Source organism: Nomascus leucogenys, chromosome 13 (genome assembly GCF_006542625.1).
Source record: "Nomascus leucogenys isolate Asia chromosome 13, Asia_NLE_v1, whole genome shotgun sequence".
Classification (NCBI taxonomy): domain Eukaryota; kingdom Metazoa; phylum Chordata; class Mammalia; order Primates; family Hylobatidae; genus Nomascus; species Nomascus leucogenys.
This window is the reverse complement of record NC_044393.1, coordinates 71,827,299-71,850,186: the sequence shown is the minus strand read 5'-3', so window position 1 is coordinate 71,850,186 and position 22,888 is coordinate 71,827,299. Positions and strand designations below refer to the sequence as shown.

The 22,888-nt window shown below is 40.3% G+C and overlaps 3 protein-coding genes across 12 annotated transcripts in view; all 3 read left to right on the top strand.

Annotated features, from left to right (window-relative positions):
- CADPS2 (calcium dependent secretion activator 2) overlaps positions 1-22,888 on the top strand; it is a 564,312-nt gene that overhangs the window by 171,092 nt on the left and 370,332 nt on the right. The gene's annotated exons all lie outside the window — the stretch shown is intronic.
- RNF148 (ring finger protein 148) lies at positions 1,603-3,446 on the top strand. The gene has a single exon (XM_003261259.4). The coding sequence runs from the start codon at positions 2,369-2,371 to the stop codon at positions 3,278-3,280; it is 912 nt and encodes a 303-aa protein (XP_003261307.1). The 5' UTR covers positions 1,603-2,368; the 3' UTR covers positions 3,281-3,446.
- RNF133 (ring finger protein 133) lies at positions 5,172-8,100 on the top strand. The gene has a single exon (XM_003261258.4). The coding sequence runs from the start codon at positions 6,185-6,187 to the stop codon at positions 7,313-7,315; it is 1,131 nt and encodes a 376-aa protein (XP_003261306.1). The 5' UTR covers positions 5,172-6,184; the 3' UTR covers positions 7,316-8,100.

Sequence of the window (22,888 nt, the reverse complement as noted above, 5' to 3'; positions counted from 1 at the left end):
CTGCTGTTTCTATTCCAGGGAGAACTGGAGAAATTAAGTTGCATTGAGGGCATCATCCTTGATGGAGGCATTGTCAATTATAAAAGCTTATTCTGTGTCGAGAATTTATACCTGACCACCCATTGGGGATGGGAGAGTTTTGGGATGCTTCTGTCCTCAGGCTGTTTCATTAGATTCGGGTTTCTTAACCTTACTATTGACATTTTGGACCATATAATTTCTTATTGTGTGGAACTACTATGTGCATTTTCAGATGTTTTAGCGGCAACACTGGTGTGTACTCGCCAGATGCTAGTAGCACTCTCTAATTGTGACAATCAAAAAATGTCTCCAGAAGCAGCCAGGTGTCCCCGGGAGGCAAAATTGCCCCCGAGTCGAAAACCACTTTTTAAAAGATAGGTGATTGTTTCTTATAGGTCTATTTTGTTATAAGACGAGGGCAGAAGAGAAAGCAGTTCTATCATTGCCTTAACCACTTTATATTATAATGAGAAAAATAGAATGAATTAGCTAAGTTCCTCAAATTGATCCTTTCAACCATACAGAGAACCTTTTGATGTGAGATATGTTTTGAAGCAAAATATAGTTACAGGTTAAACACTTCACCCACAAAAAATCTGCAAAATAAAAAGTCAGAATTATATTGTTTTGTAATCCTACTTCCAAAGGTTAAATAATCACAGATTTAACAAATTACCTCTAATGTGATGATGTTAAACTGTCTTCTTAATGAGGCTTCGATTTGTCACTGTTAATAGAATCAGCCAGGAATTCACTCCATTTGAACATGAAAAAAAAAAAGTCTACCTGTAAGGACAGTTCAGATGTGAACTGAATCATGCTTCAATAGAATTGCATGAATGGGACAAGTAGACTGTTTCCTAGATTTTTTTTTAAAAAAGCAAATATTAACTAAAATACAGGGAATACTAACAAATATTAACTAAAATAGGCCAGGGAATACAATAAATGCTTTTGTCCAAATGAGAAAACTCTATCATGTCTATGATTAAATGTTCATGTCCATTTTGCACACTAGGAAACAGGGTCTTTTCTTTTTCTATCCCTAGGACTTTGTGGCATGCTGAGCACATAGAAGATAACCTATACATGATAGAAAATAAATATTTGAGTGAGTGTTGCCAATGTTTTGGCTCCTTGAAACAGACTTTAGATAAAGATTTAAGATAAAAGTAAACAATAAGGCATCTTTAAAGCAGTAAAGATTCTGTAATTTGCAAAAATAATGTACTGATTTTTTATCATTGTGGCCATCCTTTCCTCTTCCCACTACTATCCTTCCAGTTACTAAATCTGTTATTCAGCCTTTGTCTGTGTCTCTACATCTATGCTGCTACTTTGAGTCCAAGCCACTATCTTCTTTTGCCTAAGCTCATTCTCTTGTTATCCTCCCTCTCCAATACATTTTCCCCATAAAGCAACCAAAGTGAACATTTTGAAACACATTTGTCACTTCCCTGGCTTAGAACCCTACAGTGTGTTTCTCTTGTCCCTGGGACATCATCCAAAATCCTTAGTCTCTACAAGAGTAGGGCCATCTCTATTTTCTTCTCCAATATATGTTCACTCTCAGTATTTGCCTAGCACATAGTAGGTTCTTACCAGAAGATGGGACTGTATTAGGGTAACAATATGAGTTTACACTGTTTTCTTAGTGTTGGATCTTTAGGTGTGGGATAGGCATTTAATGTGGGAAGTGGGTGGGAATGGTTTGCTCCTACTTCCCACAGAATGCCATATTGGGTAGTGTTGAACCATCCCACAGAATGCCATATTGGGTAGTGTTGAACCATGCATGAAAACTGGCAACTGGCCCAGGTACATGCACTAATACATGAATTATTTTTATCTTTGCCTTTGCCTTACAGCTAGAAAAAAAAATACATGGCTGGGTAGATTTTCAGTCTATCCAGAACTAAGGAAGAAACCCAAGGCTTTAAAAAATTCTTACCAGTTTATTTATTGCTTTACAGCTTATTCAAATTGTTACGTATCTTGACTCATTGCTTAGCTTTTTGGCCAATAGGATTTCAGGATGCAATGCACTAATATAAATTCTTGGATTGGTTTAACTGCCTCTGATGTCACAATTTCCCCATTTGGATGTCATAATTTTCTTGAAATCACATGGTACCAATCACAAGTCTTGTTATTTTGTTTCATTATGAGAAAGATAATCTACCAAATATAAAAATGCTGGAAGGAGCAAGGTAGCTTTGATCCAGGGAGACCTTTTCCATTTATGTGCTTTAGTAATCTGCTGCCAACAAGCTGTCTTCTTTATGTTCTTTTACAACTGATGTTGTTTTGTTTTCTCATGTTTGTCTCTTAATAGACAAATGGAGGCATGAGCTTCCTTAGAATTACTCCTTCGACGCATAGTTCTGTTTCATCTGGACTTTTGAGGCTTAGTATCTTTCTACTGCTTAGCTTTCCTGACTCAAATGGAAAAGCCATTTGGACAGCTCACCTTAATATAACATTTCAGGTTGGAAATAAGATCATATCAGAATTAGGAGAGAGTGGAGTGTTCGGGAATCATTCTCCCCTGGAAAGGGTGTCTGGTGTGGTGGCACTTCCTGAAGGATGGAATCAGAATGCCTGTAATCCTTTGACCAATTTCAGCAGGCCCGAACAGGCAGACTCTTGGCTGGCCCTCATCGAACGTGGAGGCTGTACTTTTACACATAAAATCAACATGGCAGCAGAGAAGGGAGCAAATGGGGTGATCATCTACAACTATCAAGGTACGGGCAATAAAGTATTTCCCATGTCTCACCAGGGGACGGAAAATATAGTTGCGGTGATGATAGGCAACCTGAAAGGCATGGAAATTTTGCACTTGATTCAGAAAGGAGTCTATGTGACAGTCATCATTGAAGTGGGGAGAATGCACATGCCATGGGTGAGCCATTACATCATGTCTCTGTTTACCTTCCTGGCTGCCACAATTGCCTACCTTTACTTACATTGTGTCTGGAGACCTAGAGTGCCCAATTCTTCCACCAGGAGGCGAAGTCAAATAAAGGCAGATGTGAAGAAAGCTATTGACCAGCTTCAACTGCGAGTTCTCAAAGAAGGGGATGAGGAATTAGACACAGATGAAGACAACTGTGTTGTTTGCTTTGACACATACAAACCCCAAGATGTAGTACGCACTTTAACTTGCAAACATTTTTTCCATAAGGCATGCATTGACCCCTGGCTTTTAGCCCATAGGACATGTCCCATGTGCAAGTGTGACATCCTGAAAAGTTAAGAAATCTGGAGAATTTTCTGAAGATGTAACCAGATCTTTCCAAATACAAAGATTAGATAAATTCTCTTATTGTACTTTATGTAGAGAGAAAATTTCAGCTTCTCTACCCAAGTACGAACATGGGTGAAATTTGTGTTTTAAAAATAAACTCCTTATCATGCCCAGCTATTTGAACTTCTTGTCTTTCTAATCAGTTTTAATTTTTTTAGGTGGATTTTATTTTATTTATTTATTTTTTATTATACTTTAAGTTTTAGGGTACATGTGCACAACATGCAGGTTAGTTACATGTGTATACATGTGCCATGTTGGTGTGCTGCACCCAGTAACTCGTCATTTAACATTAGGTATATCTCCTAATGCTATCCCTCCCCCCTCCCCCCACGCCACAACAGGCCCCAGTGTGTGATGTTCCCCTTCCTGTGTCCATGTGTTTTCATTGTTCAATTCCCACCTATGAGTGAGAACATGCGGTGTTTGGTTTTTTGTCCTTGTGATAGTTTGCTGAGAATGATGGTTTACAGCTTCATCCATGTCCCTACAAAGGACATGAACTCATCATTTTTTATGGCTGCATAGTATTCCATGGTGTATATGTGCCACATTTTCTTAATCCTATACCTTTTTGCCCTTATCTGAATAAGAACATTAGTATATGTTAAAAACAATTTTTTTCTTCAAGTTACTAGGATTGTGACATTGCCATAGAGAATTAGCCATGCTATTTTAAAGTTTCCTTTTTTAATACTAATTCTTGTACTTTGTTTCTACATTTTGACTAATTTTGGTATCTAATAATTTATATCTCTGATTCTCCATGGTTAATTAATTTTATTAATACCCAGGAAATCTAGTTTCCAAAGCTACTCACTGGATTGGTAATGTGTTTTAAATAATTATTTTAGATGATAGTACTTTGGTTATGTAAGGAAAAGTGTTCTAAATTATTATAGGCCTCATTTAGGATAACACTGCAAACATTCACCTTTGTTTGCCAGAGCTCTTTAAATCCTAGCATAGTGACTCAGCTATGGTAGCAGATTTCTTTTCTAGAAGTGTCCTTAGTAAATGCTTCTCTTTTCTTCTCCAAATGGTAATGAATGTTTCTCTGGGGGCATTTTGATAACATAGGGCAGAGCTAAAATTTTGTTCAATTGCCTTTCCATGTTATATTCTTTGCCTTATTTTGCATCTTCCTTTTTTCTAGTAGATGAATAAACACCTATATAACAATGAGAGAAAGATTTAGGTATTGTCGTATTGATGAAAATTTCTATTTCTGGATGATATGCTAAACCTTTGATGCCTCAGTGTCACTTTGTGAATATACACACCATATACTACCTTTTAAAAAGTGCAGGGACTTATGAAAATAAAATCGGATTAATGGCCTTTGGGAGAGAAAATCAACCTTTGTGGGTATGTTTTATATCATCAGTATTCTTTTTATACTAGTTTTTGTTGGGCCCATAGGGCCCTTTTTTCCTTCATCTTTCTTGTCTCAAATTACCATGTTGTAGATTCACATTTCATAAGAAGTAACAGCTCCTTTAGTCCTGGTGAGATCCAACCAAAAGTGACTTCTAGCACTCTACATATGTAGACCAGAGACATTTATGTTCAAGGTCAGAATCTTTGGCCTTGGTTTCCTAGCTGGTGGGAAAAAACCCACTGAGATTCACCCCCAAGAAAGTGTACCAGTAGCAGCGTGGCTGCTTGTGAACTCACTATGCTTGTGAGTCCACATGCCATCCTTTAGCTTTGAGGTCATATTGTGCCACTGACATGATTGTGGCAAAAATGTAGGCAGAGTGGACAGAGCCTGTGGAATCTTCTAATAGGGATATTTGTTGAGTTCTGCAAAAATGTTTGATAAAAGCATCTACTTATTGCTGCTCATGGTTAACTTTAAGTGTGCACCTTGAAGTTTTTCTTAATAGCTGTTTTTTAAAAAATGAATTGTGCCAAACTAATATGACTGTATTTAATCTTTCCCTTGGCACCCTTTCTCTTCCTCTTTCAAAATTTTGTTTGATTAATAACAGATGTCAAAGTCTGCAGAGAAATTAGCTTCCCTAGATATCAGTCCTTTCTTTACTCCTGTCAGACTTACTACATTTGTACAGTCAATGTAAGACAGAGAAAGTGAGGCAGAAGTAAACTGAGCAGGATCCCTTACTTTAAAACAGCAAAACCATAAAACAAAAGCCACAAACTTATCAGAAAGCTTAAATTAAATAAATGCAATATAAAGGTTTATGTGATGAATCAAAAATTAGCAGTGTGACTGTTACTTTTTGATGTAAAAATAATGTCACTGAGCTCACCACTTTTGCTTCACATCTGGTCACTGCACTAATTTTTAATTATCCTTTTTTTTAGCTTGCCATTTTGTTGGAAATATCTCCTTCACTTCCTGGGAAAAGAAAGCATTCTTACATGTGCTTTCAGGCTTTAAAGAGCACACATTGTATGAATTTTAGATTTAATTTTTAGTTTAATGTGCTACCTACTACCATTATATGTAACTCAGTGATTATATATCCATCTTATAACAACATAGAAATCACCCATAACAGCATTTAAGCCAATAAATTCACAGTATGCTCTAAGCTCTTTTCTAATTGGCTGCTGGATCTTGCATGTCATAATCACATCACACAACAGTAAGCAGTATCTAGAGTTAACAGTAGGGGATTTATTTTTCAATCCAAAGTTTTTCTCCTCTCTCTAGTAAGACATCTGAAACTCATAAGCCATCTTTAAGAATTTCTTACAAAAACATGCTGGAAGACAGCGGATCTTGTTTGTATCCTGAAGATTTTTTTCTCTTCGTTATTTTAAATTAATTGTCAACAGATGTGGAACTGTTGGGTTGGTTCTTAAGTCACTCGGAGAAGAGAGATGCATCTACTCAAGGTTGGCACTTGGAGAAACAACACTGCCTCTTCCTGGCTTATAAAGTTCAGTGTTCTTTGGCTTGTTAGTCAGAACTGTTGCAGAGCAAGTGTTGTTTGGATGGCTTATATGAACATATCATTTCATGTTGGGAATCATGTGTTGTCAGAGTTGGGAGAGACTGGAATCTTTGGAAGAAGCTCCACTTTGAAGAGAGTGGCAGGAGTTATAGTGCCACCGGAGGGAAAAATCCAAAATGCATGTAATCCCAATACCATTTTCAGCCGATCAAAGTACTCAGAGACCTGGCTTGCACTTATTGAACGGGGAGGTTGTACCTTCACACAGAAAATTAAAGTGGCAACTGAGAAAGGAGCCAGCGGAGTGATCATCTATAACGTTCCAGGAACTGGCAACCAGGTGTTCCCCATGTTTCATCAGGCATTTGAAGACGTCGTTGTGGTTATGATTGGTAACTTAAAAGGCACGGAAATTTTCCATTTAATTAAGAAGGGAGTTCTCATTACGGCCGTGGTTGAGGTGGGGAAAAAGCACATCATCTGGATGAATCACTATTTGGTCTCTTTTCTGATTGTCACAACTGCTACCTTAGCATATTTCATCTTTTATCACATTCATAGACTTTGTTTAGCAAGGATTCAGAACCGGAGATGGCAGCGATTAACAACAGATCTTCATAACGCATTTGGACAACTCCAACTTCGAGTAGTAAAAGAGGGGGATGAAGAAATAAATCCAAATGGGAATAGCTGCGTAATTTGCTTTGAACGCTATAAGCCTAATGACATAGTTCGTATTCTGACTTGTAAACATTTTTTCCACAAGAATTGCATTGACCCCTGGATTTTACCCCATGGGACATGCCCCATTTGCAAACGTGATATTCTTAAAGTTTTGGGGATTCAAGTGGATGTTGAAAATGGAACAGAACCTTTGCAAGTTCTAATGTCAAATGAACTGCCTGAAAACTTATCACCTAGTGAAGAGGAGATAAATAATGAAGTTTCTCCTGCAGGAACCTCAGATAAAGTAATCCATGTGGAGGAGAACCCTACTTCTCAGAATAATGACATCCAGCCTCATTCAGTAGTGGAAGATGTTCATCCTTCACCTTGATGGCATGACTTTTGAGGAAGTGTATTAAACCTGTATGAGAAATCAGGTCTTAATACTGACAAGCAGTTTGTCTGTTTGAAGTGTGGTTTTTGTGTCCTTTTTTGTTACTTCAGTAATTTTATACATTCTTTGTCAAACCTCAAAGACAGAAAAAAAGTCCTAGCAGGATTTTTTTGTGTGTAGTTTTGGACCTTTGCTAAGTGTAATTTTTTGTCAATGTGTGTTACTCCTGTGAGTGTACATATGTATATGTACACAATCATGTTAAAGCTAAGGACAAACTATTTTCTTAAATATTTTCTGTACATATATTGGGCTCTACTTTGGTAAGAAAATTACTGATATGTAATATGTTTGCTTTAATACAGAAACTATCAATTAAGTTTGAAAACAATAAATTTTATGTGCTAGGAAGAGTAAAAATTATCTTTTGATAACATATTTATAGTATGTCTTAGTTGTGAGGTCATTGTGCTGTTTTTTTCTTTTGCATTCTTGGCACAAACATTTTACAAAATTTTATTACTCCTATTCTTGATAAATAGTTCTGTTCAAGCAATTAGTACATTTTTTTGTGATATGCATCTGTATACTGAAATTTTAAAATAAAATACTAGCACTCTTTAAGTGAACAGCAAATATTTTAGTGTCCAGTGTTACTTACAATAATTGTTACATGTTCATAAAACATAGAACGACTTTGATACTTAGTCATGGCAAATTTACTTCCTATGTGTTTTTTCCCCACTCCCCAAATTTGTTTTCTTAAATAAAATATTTAATCTATGCCAGACTATTCTTGAAATAAGTGATACAATATAGAAATTATTATTATTATGTGATCATGTTTCTTTTGTTCACTGTATTCTCAGGGTCCAGCAGAATGCCTGGCACTCGAGTATTTTTGAATGAATGAGTGAACAAGTGAATAAATGATGATAAATATCTTTGTTGTAATGCAACTATTATGTGTTAATTTGAAAAACTTGACTGTTTTTCCCAATTATACAAAATAACAGAAAATTCTGAAATTTTTCACTCTAAATTACTTTGAAAAAATACTAAATTATAATTTTAGCCCAGAATTTATTATTACAGTTCGGCATGCATAATTTTAATGAGAAGCTTTGAACTCTGTAAGGCTAACACTGGGATTTGAATTGTTGGGCAGTCTTGGAGGGCGACCTAGTGAAGAGGATTCTTTTGAGTTGCTTGGTGTTAACAATACTGCAATTCAGACACAGGTAGAAGGGCAGTAGTTGGCTATAACTGCCACCCCATGGAAGACTAAAAGTGGAGAGGCACTAATCTAAGGCCAGGAAGAATCAGGGCAAAAACTGGGCAAATGACCAGGTGTGAGCCATGCCTTGCTTGGTACACAAAGGCTTTTTTACACGCAACTTTAGAGACTTTTGTGTTAATCACAAGAGCTGTTCTTTGAAAGAACTGCATAGCACTAGGACTACTGGAGGATTTAGCAGGAACACTAAGTGTTATTTTGAGCTTACCCTGGGAGAGTAAAGTCATTTCTTGAGGGACGAGGGACCACATTGAAGAGAGAGGACACTGAGGACCCCATGACAGCTGCCCCTAAAAGGATCAGCTCCTAATCAGGATAAATTGTCATTCTTTGGCCACTGTTAATGTTTCTGCTACTAGAGGATAGCAGTGGATGGGGGTGGGGTGGCTAAAGTGATTTCTACCATTTGTCCAAGAAAATCACTAGAGCTATGACAATGAATGCATCTGTAGTGTTGGCAGTCCCTGCACCTAGAGTTCCAGGGTCGCTGCAGCTCTGTGTACTCTTGTGTGGGGTACTTGTTCCATGACATCTGGCAGTGCAGGAATTTGTTTGCTATTCATACTGACAGTGCCGTTGCATTCTTCATTCTCCCTCCACATCCTTGTTCGTTTTTCCTTTTCTTTTTTCTCCTCCTTTTCCTTTGTTCATCATTGTCAATCTAAGACCTGAGTTACTCCCATGCATAAGAAATTGGCATGTGCATACTTCTATAATATAACCTTTGTTAATGTGGACATTTAACATTTAACACAGTGTGCTTGTTTGATCTGAGAATTTTCTATGGATGTTCTTTAAAGGGTGGTTAGAATCTATATTTGGAGTGGGAGGGAAGGGGTCAAGTCAGTTAAAATGGAAACTGTCTGCTGAGTGGCTACCATGTGCCAGGTAGAAGACTAAGCGCTTTACATAGCTGTTTCTTTTATGTCAGAACAAAACAGTTTTAATCTTAGTGTTTAGAATGTTGTAAACAGATCAATAAACCACTTTTACTCTGGGTTTACTAAATAGAACTTGGAAATAGCACTGCTATATCAAAAGTTATTCATTATAATAGGTTTTCACTTATTCTGTGGGCTATATACCATTTTCTCTTGTACCTAGTGATGCAAACATATCTTGTCATAATGACATGGGACTAATAATGTGAATTACAGAAGGGAGTTTATGTTCCTTGTAAGAATTAAGCTTGCTTTTTTATTCACTCCTCAGATAAATTAGGTTTAATATTTTACTATAGTGAAAAATATTCTAACGCACTTCAACTCTTATCGGGTGGTGCTATAGGTGAAATGACTTACTCCATCTATACAGTATCTCTTGTTATAGGACACACTGCGTTGATAATATCCCTATCTCTTGCTATAGAGTTATTATAATGCAATTGTCCTGCAGAGAATGTTAGTCAGATATTTATTTGCACTAGTGTGAGCCTTTCAAAGGATTTAGTGAGCCAGGGATCTGACTTTTCTGATGGGATTTAAACTCCTTCACCACACGTAATGGGTTTTGAAGCAGCATGCAGGTATCAACTGGGGGAAAGATGAGCATTTGGGAAGGCACTGAAGCAAGCAGAGAACTCTTCACATGCTGCTACTGTGAAGGAGTCCTTCTCATGCCAGTTCCATCCTCCCACTCCATCATTTACCATGAGCACCTGTTTTTGTATTTTAAAAACAAATTTGGTTTTTTGGCTTTGTACTTACTGTATTTTTTAATATTTAGTTCTTAATGATGAAAAATATTATAAATTAATACACTTACCAGCACAGAAATATCTTTAAATACACACTTGGTTTTATAAGTGGGGGGAAGGGAGTGCACTTTAGAAAAACAGATGGTCTTTTTCCTACCAGTAAGTGTTATTCTACCACAATTTATTACCTCCCCTTTTCATAGCCACACCACAGCTTCTAACCCCTCTCTCCACAATTATGGCAGCATCTTTATCAGACCTCCAAATTACTGTGTCCCATGATGATTTTTAGATGCTGCCATGCATATTTTTAATCACTGTTGATGACTAGGGTGACTCTGATTTCAAAACTCCTCTACACATGTCCAGTTTAGCAACACACCGTTGTTGCCACACATCATGTTCTGTCATCTTTGAAAACTTAACAACTCACAGCATCTTTTTCAGAATTCCCTCTGCATTTGCCTGACTGCTCATCACCACTACTTCTTCAGACTTACTCTTGGTTCTCATTCCAAGCAGTTTCCCTTAACTGTTGTCCCTATCTTCCCAGTCCATCTCTTCTTTTCCAGCTTCAGCCTAGAACCAATTGTAAGTCATTTTAGTTTTACCAAGTGCCACCAAATTCCTTGCCTCCTACACTTTCCTACAATATCATTTGCCTACCCTGAATCATTCCTACATCTGCTTTTAATACTTCTAAACAGCCAGCTATTATTCAAGTTGTAATATTTATTATCATCTGATGTCAACCAGATCTTTGCTTCTGTTTAAAAATCCTTTAGTAATCTCTTAACTCTTTTATTTTTTTGAGACAGAGCTCTTGCTCTGTCACCCAGGCTGGAGTGCAGTGGCACGATCTTGGCTTACTGCAAACTTGACCTCCTAAGTTCAAGTGATTCTCCTTCCTCAGCATCCCAAGTAGCTGATTACAGGTGCGCACCACCATGCCCAGCTAATTTTTTTTTTTTGTATTTTTAGTAGAGTTGGGGTTTTGCCATGTTTCCCAGGCTGGTCTTGAACTCCTGAGCTCAGGCAGTCTGCCCACCTCAGCCTCCCAAAGTGCTAGGATTACAGGCATGAGCCACTGCACCCAGCCTCTTACTCCCTTTTATAGTCCTCATAGAGTAGTACTTCAAAACCTTGGCTGCACATCAGAATCACCTGGAGAGCTTTTCCAAGTCTCAATGTTCAGGATGCATTCATGACATCTGGGCTGGGACCCAGGCACTGATAGTTTTTGAAGTTGCCCAGGGTATTCCAATGTGCACACAAGACTGAGAACCACTGCCAGAGGACTGTTCCAAAGAGCCTTTAATCAGGTCCCAAATTTCACCTTCTGTTTCCTTAAGTTTGACTTATTTTCACTTTACTGAAAGTATCTTGGTAGAAATCAAAATATCAAGGTAGAAAGTGTTAACTTTCTATTCCTCATGGAGAGGAATTGATAAAGGCTTGTGGCGATATGAAGGACAGAATTTCAACTGGAGCAATAATTAGGGAATGCTTAAAGAAGAAAATGATATTTGAAATGGAACTCTACTTGGTGGGAAGAAGGACATTCTAGAGGAGAGAACAGTGTTAACAGTATTTTTATAAAGAAGCTTTGAGTATCACATGGAATTTTGGTTAAGAAACTTGAAGACACAGTGTAAGGAACATGGCTGTGCTTTGGTCAAGGATAGGCCGAGGTAAACATCCAGAGTGACTCAGCAAGTTTAGAGTGCAGGCATATAATCCACCTGTTATCACAGCCATGTGGCCATAATATGGGAAGGTTTATCATTTGGCTCTAAGCCACTATTGTCTGTAAAAGGTATAATTGCCCTGCTGACACTGTATAGGCACACTTGTGCCCAGAGAGAGATTTAAGCTGCTGATCCTGAAGGCAATGGAGAGCAGGCCATGCAGCTGTGCATGGGAGCAGCCAGCTCAAGCAGCCGAGACAGAGAACAGTGTGTGAGAGCTGTTAACGGGAAAGCTGCTGAATAAAACTACATTTCACCTGCTTACGGCTCCGAGTGTTCTTTCAGCCATCTGCCCATCCACCCACTCCCCTCGGACCTCAGCAGGGGCTGGACCCTGGGCATGACATTTGGTGTACTCACGAACCTGACAGTTGGCATAGTTGGCCGGATGAGGTGAGTGGGTCTTCAGTTCTGAGGGGTCTTGGGTCGGCTATGTGGCCGCAGCATGGGCTGTGGTACCCAGTGGCAGCGGTGCTGCCTGGATGGGCCCCAGTGGAAACGTGGGAGGCAGTAGACAGATGTCCCATGAGTGTGGAGAAGGTACTGAAGTACCAGGAAGTGCACATTGAGGAAAAGCATGCCTTTGCTGGCAGAGTCACATGGGCGTTTGTAACTATGCTGCAGGAATTGCATGCCCACTCCCCGCAGGATGCAGCGCAGGGAGAAAGAACTTTTGTTGCAGGCTCGCCCAGTGATCCACCAGAAAATATAGCATGAGTAGCTGTTGGGCACCAGGGGTGAGCCTAGGGACCCTGCCCACACCACCGTGGTGGAACACATTTCATATGGTGCCTGCACCCCCTCTATGTTGCGGGAGTCAAGCAAGTAATGTTGGTAGTCACGTACAGACTTAGTGCAAGTCATTCAGGAGAAGGACGTTGGTGTGCAACCTGGTCCTGCCCGAGTGTTCCAGTTCACAGATTGCCTGCTGCAGTCAGGTGGAAGTGTAAAGCCTTTTCTGTTTGATAAGAGACTGGCTGAGATGCCTGGCTTGGATGGCACCAGACAACCAAAGGCCATATGTGGACTTGGTAATCCACTAGTCTCTGAACCCGGATAAATTTCCGGGCAAAGCTGCATTTATTAATGGTTATGAAGACCAGTCAGTGAAAGTGGAACCTGTGTCTGTACCTTGGCGTTGGCCACTTGGCTCTCTGCTTGTCCACTGTGCACATCTCTCCCATGCCTGGAGACATTCTGGGGGTGGATGTTTTGCATGGCTTGGCAGCTGTGCTGTCACGGACTTGCTGGACTGTTTAACAGTAGAACTAGGATGGTGCCACTGTGTGGTGGACCTGACCAATGCATTCCTCTCAATCAACATTGCTCCAGAGAGCCAGAACAGTCTGCCTTCATGGGAGGGTGACAATGGACTTTCATAATGTCACTGCAGGACTATATGCATAGCCCCATCATATGTCATGATCTTGTTGATGACATGCGAACCTCTGATTCTCTTGCAAATTTAGAAGTGGCAATGCCCACCTTGCCTGGAATTGGATGGTGAGACTTACACAGCCAAGCAGGCTCTTCAGCAGGCATAAGCCCTATGGATAGTTGACTAGGGGTGCCCATTTAAACTGAATGTGCATGTGACCACAAATAGCGTTGGCTAGGGCCTATAGCAGTGCATGGAGACCTTGGAAGTGCCAACAGGCTTTTAGTACTAGCTGTGGAAGGGAGGTAAGCTCCAGTGTTCATTAATACAGAAGCAGTTAGTAATAGCAGATGGGTGCATTCATGGGTAGTGACCCCCTGGACTGGGAAAGCAGTCAGTAACTACATATGCTGCCCCTCGGGCTCATAAGAGTGTGGCAGAATGGGTTACAGTCGTCATACAGACAACTTACCTGATAGCGGGATGGGTGTGTTCATGGGTAATGACTCCCCAGATAGGGACGGTGCAGACATCCACTTTAGTGAAGTGAAGCACCTGCTTAGAGCAGTGGAGTATGCTGGGTACAAGTCCCTTAGCAGCAGAGTTACAAGAAGTCTTGGGACCTGTAGTCCTAATGCAAGATAAGGCCATGGGGCCGGAGGTACACCTAGACTCTGCACCTTCACTATAAGGAAGGGCATCCCCCCATTCCTAATGGGGCATGGTACACAGATAGGTCTAGTCGAGATGCTTGTGCTGCCTGGACTGTTGTCACAGTCCGGCCATTCTACTGACACTATATGGTTTGATACCAAGTGTGGGCAAAGTAGCTAATGAGCTAAACTCAGAGCAATGTGGATGGTGATCACCAAGAAGGTGACACCCACAGTAATCTGCAGCTGTAGCTAGGCAGTTTATTGAGGATTAACCTTGTGGTTAATTATGTGAAAGTTACAGAATTAGCTAGTCACCAACCCACATAGGACCAGGCCATGTGGCCGGATCTATGAGAGGAAGGATGACCTTCTCCAACCAGTTACGGGGATGAGAGATAATCTGTTATTACCTGTCCCAATACCCCTAAAAGTAGGGAGAGAAAACCTGGTGTCAGCCATGGACCCTCCAAGCCCCCCATTGCAGATGGTTGGCGATTGTGTCCCCCTGTGGGGAAGGGTCTGCAGTATAACTTACATGTTACTCCTTGGGTATTTAATGTGTGACCTCCACAATTAGCCATTCGTAGGGGAACGGCCAGGGAAGGAACCCTCCTCTGGGAACATATGTACTGTCTATGTGGCCTATCATAAACTTCCCTGTAACTTTGGCATGGGTGCAGGACCCAAGGGAACCATAGAAAGCTGATGAGGTGTATCATCATCACCCAGGGCAGAAGCTCTTGGCAGCAGCATTGTTATCCAGGGATGAAAAGTTGACTTGAATTTTGCCTAAGGGACGTGATTTACCCTGGTTAGTATCCGTGCTTGCTTTGTTGTTTCAGCTGTAAGTTGGTATGCTCCGATAGCATTGTGGACTAGGTCCACACCTTACTGAGGTGACCAATATCTTTAACTGTTGGATCAGTACTGTCCTTCCAGCAACAGCTGTGGATGGCTTTCCCTGGCATGTGCATCCAGCTTCTGTGCAGAACTGCACATGGCTAGAAACTTAGGGCCTCATGGACAGTGGGTGGGATGCAACACATCAAGCTTTGAATAGGAGGCATCACAAAACCCATGGCAAGCCTGCCCTGGCTGACTCTAGTGTCCGTGATGGATGGAGCTGTCTAATGGGGGAACACATGGTGCCCCCATTGCGGATACCACCATGTATAGAGCAGCACTGGGGTAAAGTCACTGTGGGATGGTTGCCTGCTGAGGTTTGTGCAAACATAACATGATCACTACACCAAGGGTGTTGTGGAATAAGCGGCCTTACCAAGGCTGGGCCCCAATGGACTTTGTACCCCCTGGGAGTTGATGGGCTGTGAGGGCACAGGATGGCCATATCTGCCAGCCAATTGGACTGTACCTGAGGGTGGCCTTATGTGCCTGCCACTGTGCTTTCCACATTGGCTGGTCACCTACATGACTAGAGGGTACTGCGTTTCCAGTTTTTTGTGAGTGCAGTGGGCCCCCTGGTGGTTCTGTCCATTAGCAATAACTATTCCTGGAGCAGGTGTCATTACTGCAGAAATGCAAGTTACAGCCCTTGCAGAGCACACAGCTCGGGCCCTGAATTACATCTGAGTTGCCCTCCTTTTGTTAACTGATAAGGTTAATCAGATCAGGAAGGTGGTGCTACAAAACCGGATGGCCTTAGACATAGCCACAGCTGCCCAAGGTGGCGCTTGTGCCCTTGTAGGGACACAATGTTGAAAATTCATCCCTGACAACCACCAGAACATAATGGCAGCTTTACAAGGGGTGTCCCTGGAGGTTAAGGTGATTGAGCGCCTTGCTGATGATCCCTGGCAGAGATGGTGGGCATCTCTGGGCTCTGGCCTACACTGGGCTCTAATAATCATGGGTAGCATAGCAGGAATATTAGTAGTAAGTTGTTGCTGCTTATATTGTTGCTGTGTCCTATAGGTCCAAGGTGCAGCCCTATGTGCACTGGTCCTCACTAATAGGACTCCCTCAGCCTAGGGGGTGGAATGTAAGGCTTGTGTGCCAAGACTGTATATCAAACCTATGTACCCAAAACTTATGTATAAAGCCTGTGTGTATATATATCAAGCCTATGTACCAAAGCTTATGTATATAACCTGTGTATCCAAGGCCTATGTCTCCCTTGGCCTAGGGGTTGGAGTGTAAGGAACATGGCTGTGCTTTTGTCAAGGACAGGCTGAGTGACTCAGTGAGTTTAGAGCGCAGGTGTATAACTCCACCTGTTACCGCAACCATGTAGCCATAAAATGGGAAGGCTCATCATTTGGCTCTACGCCACTATTGTTTGTAAAAGGTATCATTGCCCTGCTGACACTACATAGGCACTCTTGTGCCCAGAGGGAGAAAATTAAGCTGCTGACCCTGAAGGCAAGGGAGAGCCAGCAGCACAGCTGTGTGTGGGAGCTGCCAGCTCAAACAGCTGAGACAGAGTGGACACTCTAAGAGAGGTGCTGATGAGAGAGCTTCTGAATAAAGCCATATTTCACCTACCTAAGTCCCCCTGAGTTCTCTTTCGGCTATTTGCCACTCATCCACTCACTCCCTCCAGACCTCAGCATGGGCTGGAACCTGACCCTGAACCTAACACATGGAACTTAGAAGGCTGTTGTAATGATCCAGGAGTGATAAAGTGAAAATATAAATGAAGGCAGTGGCAAGTGAATTGGGTGGGTCACCTACAAGATAATATGTTCTTTGATTTCACTTGGTGCTGTGAATTTTCTGCTTCATTTTTCCATGACTAGGGTAACACTGATTTTAAAACCTCTCTACATCCATAACCTTTATCTTCAGTTCATCTCCAATTTACCAACACACCACAGATACAGAAGAGGTGGGTATGGGTCAGGGGGAGTAGAGGAAGAGTGAAGAGTTAAGGATGACTCCCTGCTTTCTGGCTTTGGCCACTGTGTTATAATAATGCCATTCAGTGAGATGGAAAATGACAATGAGGTGAAGCAAGTTTGGGGTAGAAGAGTACAGATTTTGAATATGTCATAGAACTTCTGGGTGATGTTCATGGCATAGCTGGAAATATAGGTCTATACTTAGACTAATTAAATGAGATAAATGTAAAAAATTAACAAAAGGCTTGATACATGTAAGTACTAACTTGTGATTTGTTAACAAAATAATTTAACCACCAATGACATTTATATTAGTGGTGATTTTACTATTATGTAAATGTCAGTGTTACTATTTTGGGCTCCCTGAATTTGTAGTATCCCTATGTACTATGTTATAAGACATTTTTGTCACCCAAGAATGCTTAGCAGGCTGAGTAAAGCTGGCGAGTGTGATAGGAATAGAGGGAGGAGTGGTAATAATCATAGCTATAATACACAAGGTGTTGCTACATTCTCTTAATAGGTAGACTCTCATTTAATCCTTAACAGTAATGCTATGAGATAGGCATTGTTGGTATCCTCATTCTTGAGATGAAGAAATGGAGACCCAGAGAGACTGAGTAACTTGCCCGAAGTTAAATAGCTGGTATGTGACACAGAACCTATATTTGAACTTGTTCTGGTTCCACAGCTCATGGTCTCAACCACTATCCTGCAGTTAGCTTGAAACACGTTTTTAAGTAAAGGACAAAGCATTAGGATGAGTCCAGCTTTAAGGGCTTAAATGCAGAGTGGAAGAAAAATCCCAGCTAAAGGCATTGGGAGTGCTAGCTGGAGGGTGGTTGAATGATACCGTATGTAATCTCAACACAATTAGGGAAGAAAAAGGAGTTACGTGAGGGTGAAGGTGTGGCCAGGGTATATCTAATTTGAGTAAAAAGAAATATTGAGCTGTAGAAATGGGTGTTTCCATTTAGGAAATACTGATATTGGAGCTGGTAGCTCTCGTGTAAAAAGTATTTAGTCTGAAGGGTTTTGATGTAGGCTGCCTTTCTGCTGAAGTTCAAAAGGGGTAAAAAATTGTGTAGTTATCCTAACAGTTGATATCAATCCTTTTTAAGAATTTAAGCTTAAAAAGCATAGTTAGATCAGGTGTGGTGGCTCATCCCTGTAATCCCAGCACTTTGGGAAGCTGAGGCAGACAGATGACCCGAGGCCAGGAGTTTGAGACCAGCCTGGCCAACATGGTAAAACCCCGTCTCTACTAAAAATACAAAAGTTAGCTGGGCATGGTGACACATTCCTGTAATCCCAGCTACTCGGGAGGCTGAAGCATGAGAATTGCTTGAGCCTGGGAGGCAGAGGTTGCAGTGAGCTGAGATTGTGCCACTGCACTCCAGCCTGGCAGAATGAGACTCTGTTGAGGTGGAGAGCAGTGCAGAGCACAGTTACCTTTCAAAAAGAACATGTGCCTTTTACATCAGACCACCTGCATTCACTTTCTGTTCCCAGGGGAAAGCATCTTAGAGCAGCATCAGCATCCCCTGGGAACTTGTTAGAAATGCAAATTCTTAGGCTTACTGCAGAGTTTGCAGAAACTTGAGGAGGGGGCAGCAATCTGGTTCACCAAGTTCTCCAGCTGATTCTAATGTATACTCGAGTTTAAGAACCTCATTTAGATCAGATAGTTCATTTTCAGCAATGATGCATCACAGTTGTAATAAAAATAGTATAACAGTATAATTGAAAATCTCAGTAGTTGCTATTACTACATTAATACAAGATACATTTAGGCATATTTCACATGTACAATGGGGTTCTGACTTCTGCATGATTGTGCATAGAAATCCTTTCCTCTCCCAGTACTGGTTTCTCTATCCACTACCACTATCACAACTGTCAAGGGAGTTGTGAGAAAACTAATAGATTTTAGATAATTCTTAATTTATAAATAAAAGGATAGAAAAAAACTGAAAAGTATGAACAGTTTTGGGCAGTCTACACTGGAAGAGAATAGTTAATTCCATTATATTCACTAAAGGTCTGATATCAATATACTAAAAAAGTGGACCACAGGTGAAATTCAGAAGGGAGTCATGTAAATTTCTAGGTTCGGGTCCATAAAACCAGCTTCACACATACTGGTGGGATACTTAGTTTAGCTTCCATAATAATGTAGGTGAAAATAAGTTCAAGGTAAGGCATTGGGAGTGTGTGTAGGCCCTCCAAAAGTTTGTGGCATCTTCCTCTGCTTTAATAGCATTGCTTCTCTAACTAGAATGAATTACTGTCTTCCTCCTTGATTGTAAGATCTTACCATATGGCAGGTTCATTGATTCATTCAACAAATATTGATTGCCCTGGAGATACAGTGGTGAACATATAAAATGCCTGCCATCATGAAGCTTACTTACTAGTGGGAATAAAATACAATAAATGTCATGTGCTACGTAGTTATAAGTGCTGTGGAGAAAAATAGAAAACAGAATAGGGAGCTACAAAAGACAGAGATGCAGCTTTAAATAGAAGAGACATCACCAAGAAGATAAAGAGCTGAACAAAGACCTGAAAAGAATGAATGAAGGCCTTAATCTAGAACCTGTGCAGAAAAAGTGAAACTTGTGTTGAGGAGAGCTAGTAGGATAGTAAGTGGGTCTTGTCATCTGAGAAATGTCAGGAACGTTTAACCTACAAGACAGAAGACAGTGTTAGCTGTCATCAAATGCTTGAAGAATGGGCTTGGGAAGAATTTGATTTTCTTTGTTTTTGCAGGGATTAGCATGCAGTAAGAAAATGACAGCTACAGGGAGAGCATTGACACCTGGAAACAACTTTCCAGATGTTGGTCCTGCCTGTAGATAGGTTATTGCCTTCAGAGAGCCTAGTTTCTCTTCCTTAAAGGAGTTTGATATTGTTTGGATGTCATTTTAGTGGTGGTGATGGTGAGGGAATTCAAGCTTTAGAAGGGTGATTGGATTTATACCTTTGGGTCACTCACAATCCCAAGAATCAGATTCTGGGATTAAAAAGCAATAACATTGCTATTCCCCATGTAGTTGCCATCTGTTAAAAAAATAAACAACTACAAGGTATAAACTATAAAATCCATTCAACAAATATTTATTGAGAGCCACTGTATGCCAGGGAAATTTAGTTAAGTTTTGGGTTCATTTTGCTTTAACTTAACAGAATGTTTGTTTTTAAAATTGATTTACTTTCCAGACTTTTTTTTTTCCATTTTTACTTTGGAACTTCATTTCTCTGCAGCAGGCCCTTGGATTATCAAGAGTAAATAACTTGCTATCCTTAAGATATTTGAGAGGGTAGCAACTCATTCTCTGGTGTCTTGGTAGTATTGTGGAACATGTAATGGTTTGGCTTTTAGAAATCTTTTTCCTCCCAGCTTCCTTGTTAACATTGGCATATCACCCATCTTCTCAAATGAAAAGTTTTTTTGAGGTATTTTATCAGCAGCAAAGGACTGGTATTTATTGATTTCTCATCCATTGTGGAATATTTTATAAAATATAAAATCATGTGTTTGACTTATTCTAAAATGCATAACAGAATAATTTGAATTGATGAAGGATTGGGTCGATATGTGAAAGAACGAATAAAATTGTTAATTGTAGAATCTAGTAGGTGTATATATATGTATATATACATATATGCTTACTACAAACTTCTTTCAACTTTTCTATATGTTTAAACATTTTTATAATAAAATATGGCGGGAAAATCATGCTTTTGGATGCTATGCCAATGTCATATCAATTCAGAAGTTTCTAAAAAACTATGCTCCCTGTACAGTAAGTCCTCACAGTCCTCACTTAACATAGTTGATAGATTCTCAGAAACTGTCATTTTTAAGTGAAATGACATATAATGAAATCAATTTAACCATAGGCTGATGGATATAAATAAGAGTTAAGTTCCTACAGCCTATTTCTGGTCACAAAAATATCACCAAACTTCTAAACAGAAACCAAAACACTTCTAATATTTAGCATGGAAATAAATGTGAGCTCTATATACATTTAATAAAGATAAATAAAAACAAGACAATTATCCACTTATTTTAGTTAAGGGTCACAGGTGGTCAGAACCCAGCAACTCAGGGTACAAGGCAAGCACCTTGTACAGGATGCCATCCCATTGCAGGGCACACTCACAAACACCCCCACACTAACTCACACCAGGACAATGTAGACACAGTGAACCTCATACATGTCTTTGGGATGTGGGAGGAAACCAGAATACCTGGAGGAAACCCATGCAGACTTGGGGAGAACATGCAAACTCCACACAGACAGTAGCCCCAGCTGGGAATCTGTGTTGTTTTTTTTTTTTTTTTCTTCATTAACATTATATCAAAGCAACCTTGTTAGAGGACCGCCTTCTGTTCTTGCTGAGGGACAGGTAACAGTCTGGGTACTGTCACTGGTCCACAGATAACCTTTTAAGTAGCAGTGATTTTAAAATTTATTTCACTATATTATCTCATGTAGTACTAAAAAAAAGTTGAGAAAATTATTCCACATTGTTAGCACATATCAAAACATCACATTGTACCCCACAGTATATAAAATTGTTACTAAATAAAAAATATTTTTAAAAATGATATTGATACAGAACCGCTGGGTTCCCAGCTAAACCCCCACCCTTAAGCCTGGAATGGTGGCTGTAAGAGAAAACAACTGACCCCATTTTTCTTGGTTTTCCCACCCAAATGTTGCCTTTTTGGCCTGCCATACCTCTATCTTGTGCCCTTAAAAAGACTTCGGCGGCAGAGCAACACACAAGCTGCTGAGCATCAGGGATACAAGTGGCTGAGGAGTAAGCTGAGAAGCAGCAACTGAGCATCAGAAACTACAGATAGATGTGGCTAACTTCAGACAGCGTGGCTTCAGGGAAAGATCACCTTCTTCTGCACCATCCCCTTTCCAACTCTCATCCCGCCAAGAGCCACTTCCATCACCAAATAAAATCATCCACATACACTACCCTTCAATCTGTTCATGTGACTTGATTCTTCCTGGACGCCAGACAAGAACCAAGAAGGCAGGGGCTGGGAGCTGCTCCAGGGCCCACACAGAGCCTGCTCCTGCAAGAGAGTAGCAACTGGCTGTTCCAGTGATCATTTGTTCCAGTCCCTACAATTGCTTCCTTGCACATTCTCTCTTGTGAGGAGTGGCCAGTGACAGGCTGAGTGAAACCGTCCACTGAGTTCCCACCCAAGAAGGGGATCAAGGTCAAGGGAATTATCCCATCTCTGGATTACCTATATTCCACTGATGAAGAAACTGACCCAGAATGGTTCAGAGTCTCTTAGCTTGTGTCACACCTTGAACTCTCGGGTCTCCTGATGCCCTCTCAGTTTTGTTACATTATTTCCCAGCTGATGAGTGGAGAGTAGCACAGAAGTAAGGATGAGGTGAATTGAATTCTGTAATTGAAGTTGGAATACTGTAAAGCTGTAAGACAGCAGGGGAACACATTTTTTTTCAGATAGTAAACATATATTAAGGATTTATTCAACATTAGATATATTATGAGGCTTCAAAAGTAATACACTAAATTTTTAAGATTTATTTTCTGTATTATTACAGTGAGAGCAAAACGAGAAAAGCATTTTCTTTATAGAATAGATGGAAGAAGATAGCCCAAGAAACATTCAGACTTTTCTATCCCACCACAAAACACATTGAATGAAGGCTGAAGAGATGGCTTAGGCTGAAAATATGGTATGGAAAGCCGGTATTTTCTTTGACTTTGTGGCTACGTGTAGAAGCTTTTCTCTAGAAATTCATATTTTCCACTCCATCGCTCCCTTTTCCATGATGAACAACAAGATTTTTCTTCCACTTTAGGGTCTCAGTCTTTGTTGCACAGTGTCAAACAGATTGGAAGCCCAGGTAGGGTGCAGTGATCTTTGTG

What these genes read in the sequence shown, in the direction of transcription:
- RNF148 (XM_003261259.4), top strand. Translation starts at nt 2,369, where the DNA reads ATGAGCTTCCTTAGAATTACTCCTTCGACGCATAGTTCTGTTTCATCT.
- RNF133 (XM_003261258.4), top strand. Translation starts at nt 6,185, where the DNA reads ATGCATCTACTCAAGGTTGGCACTTGGAGAAACAACACTGCCTCTTCC.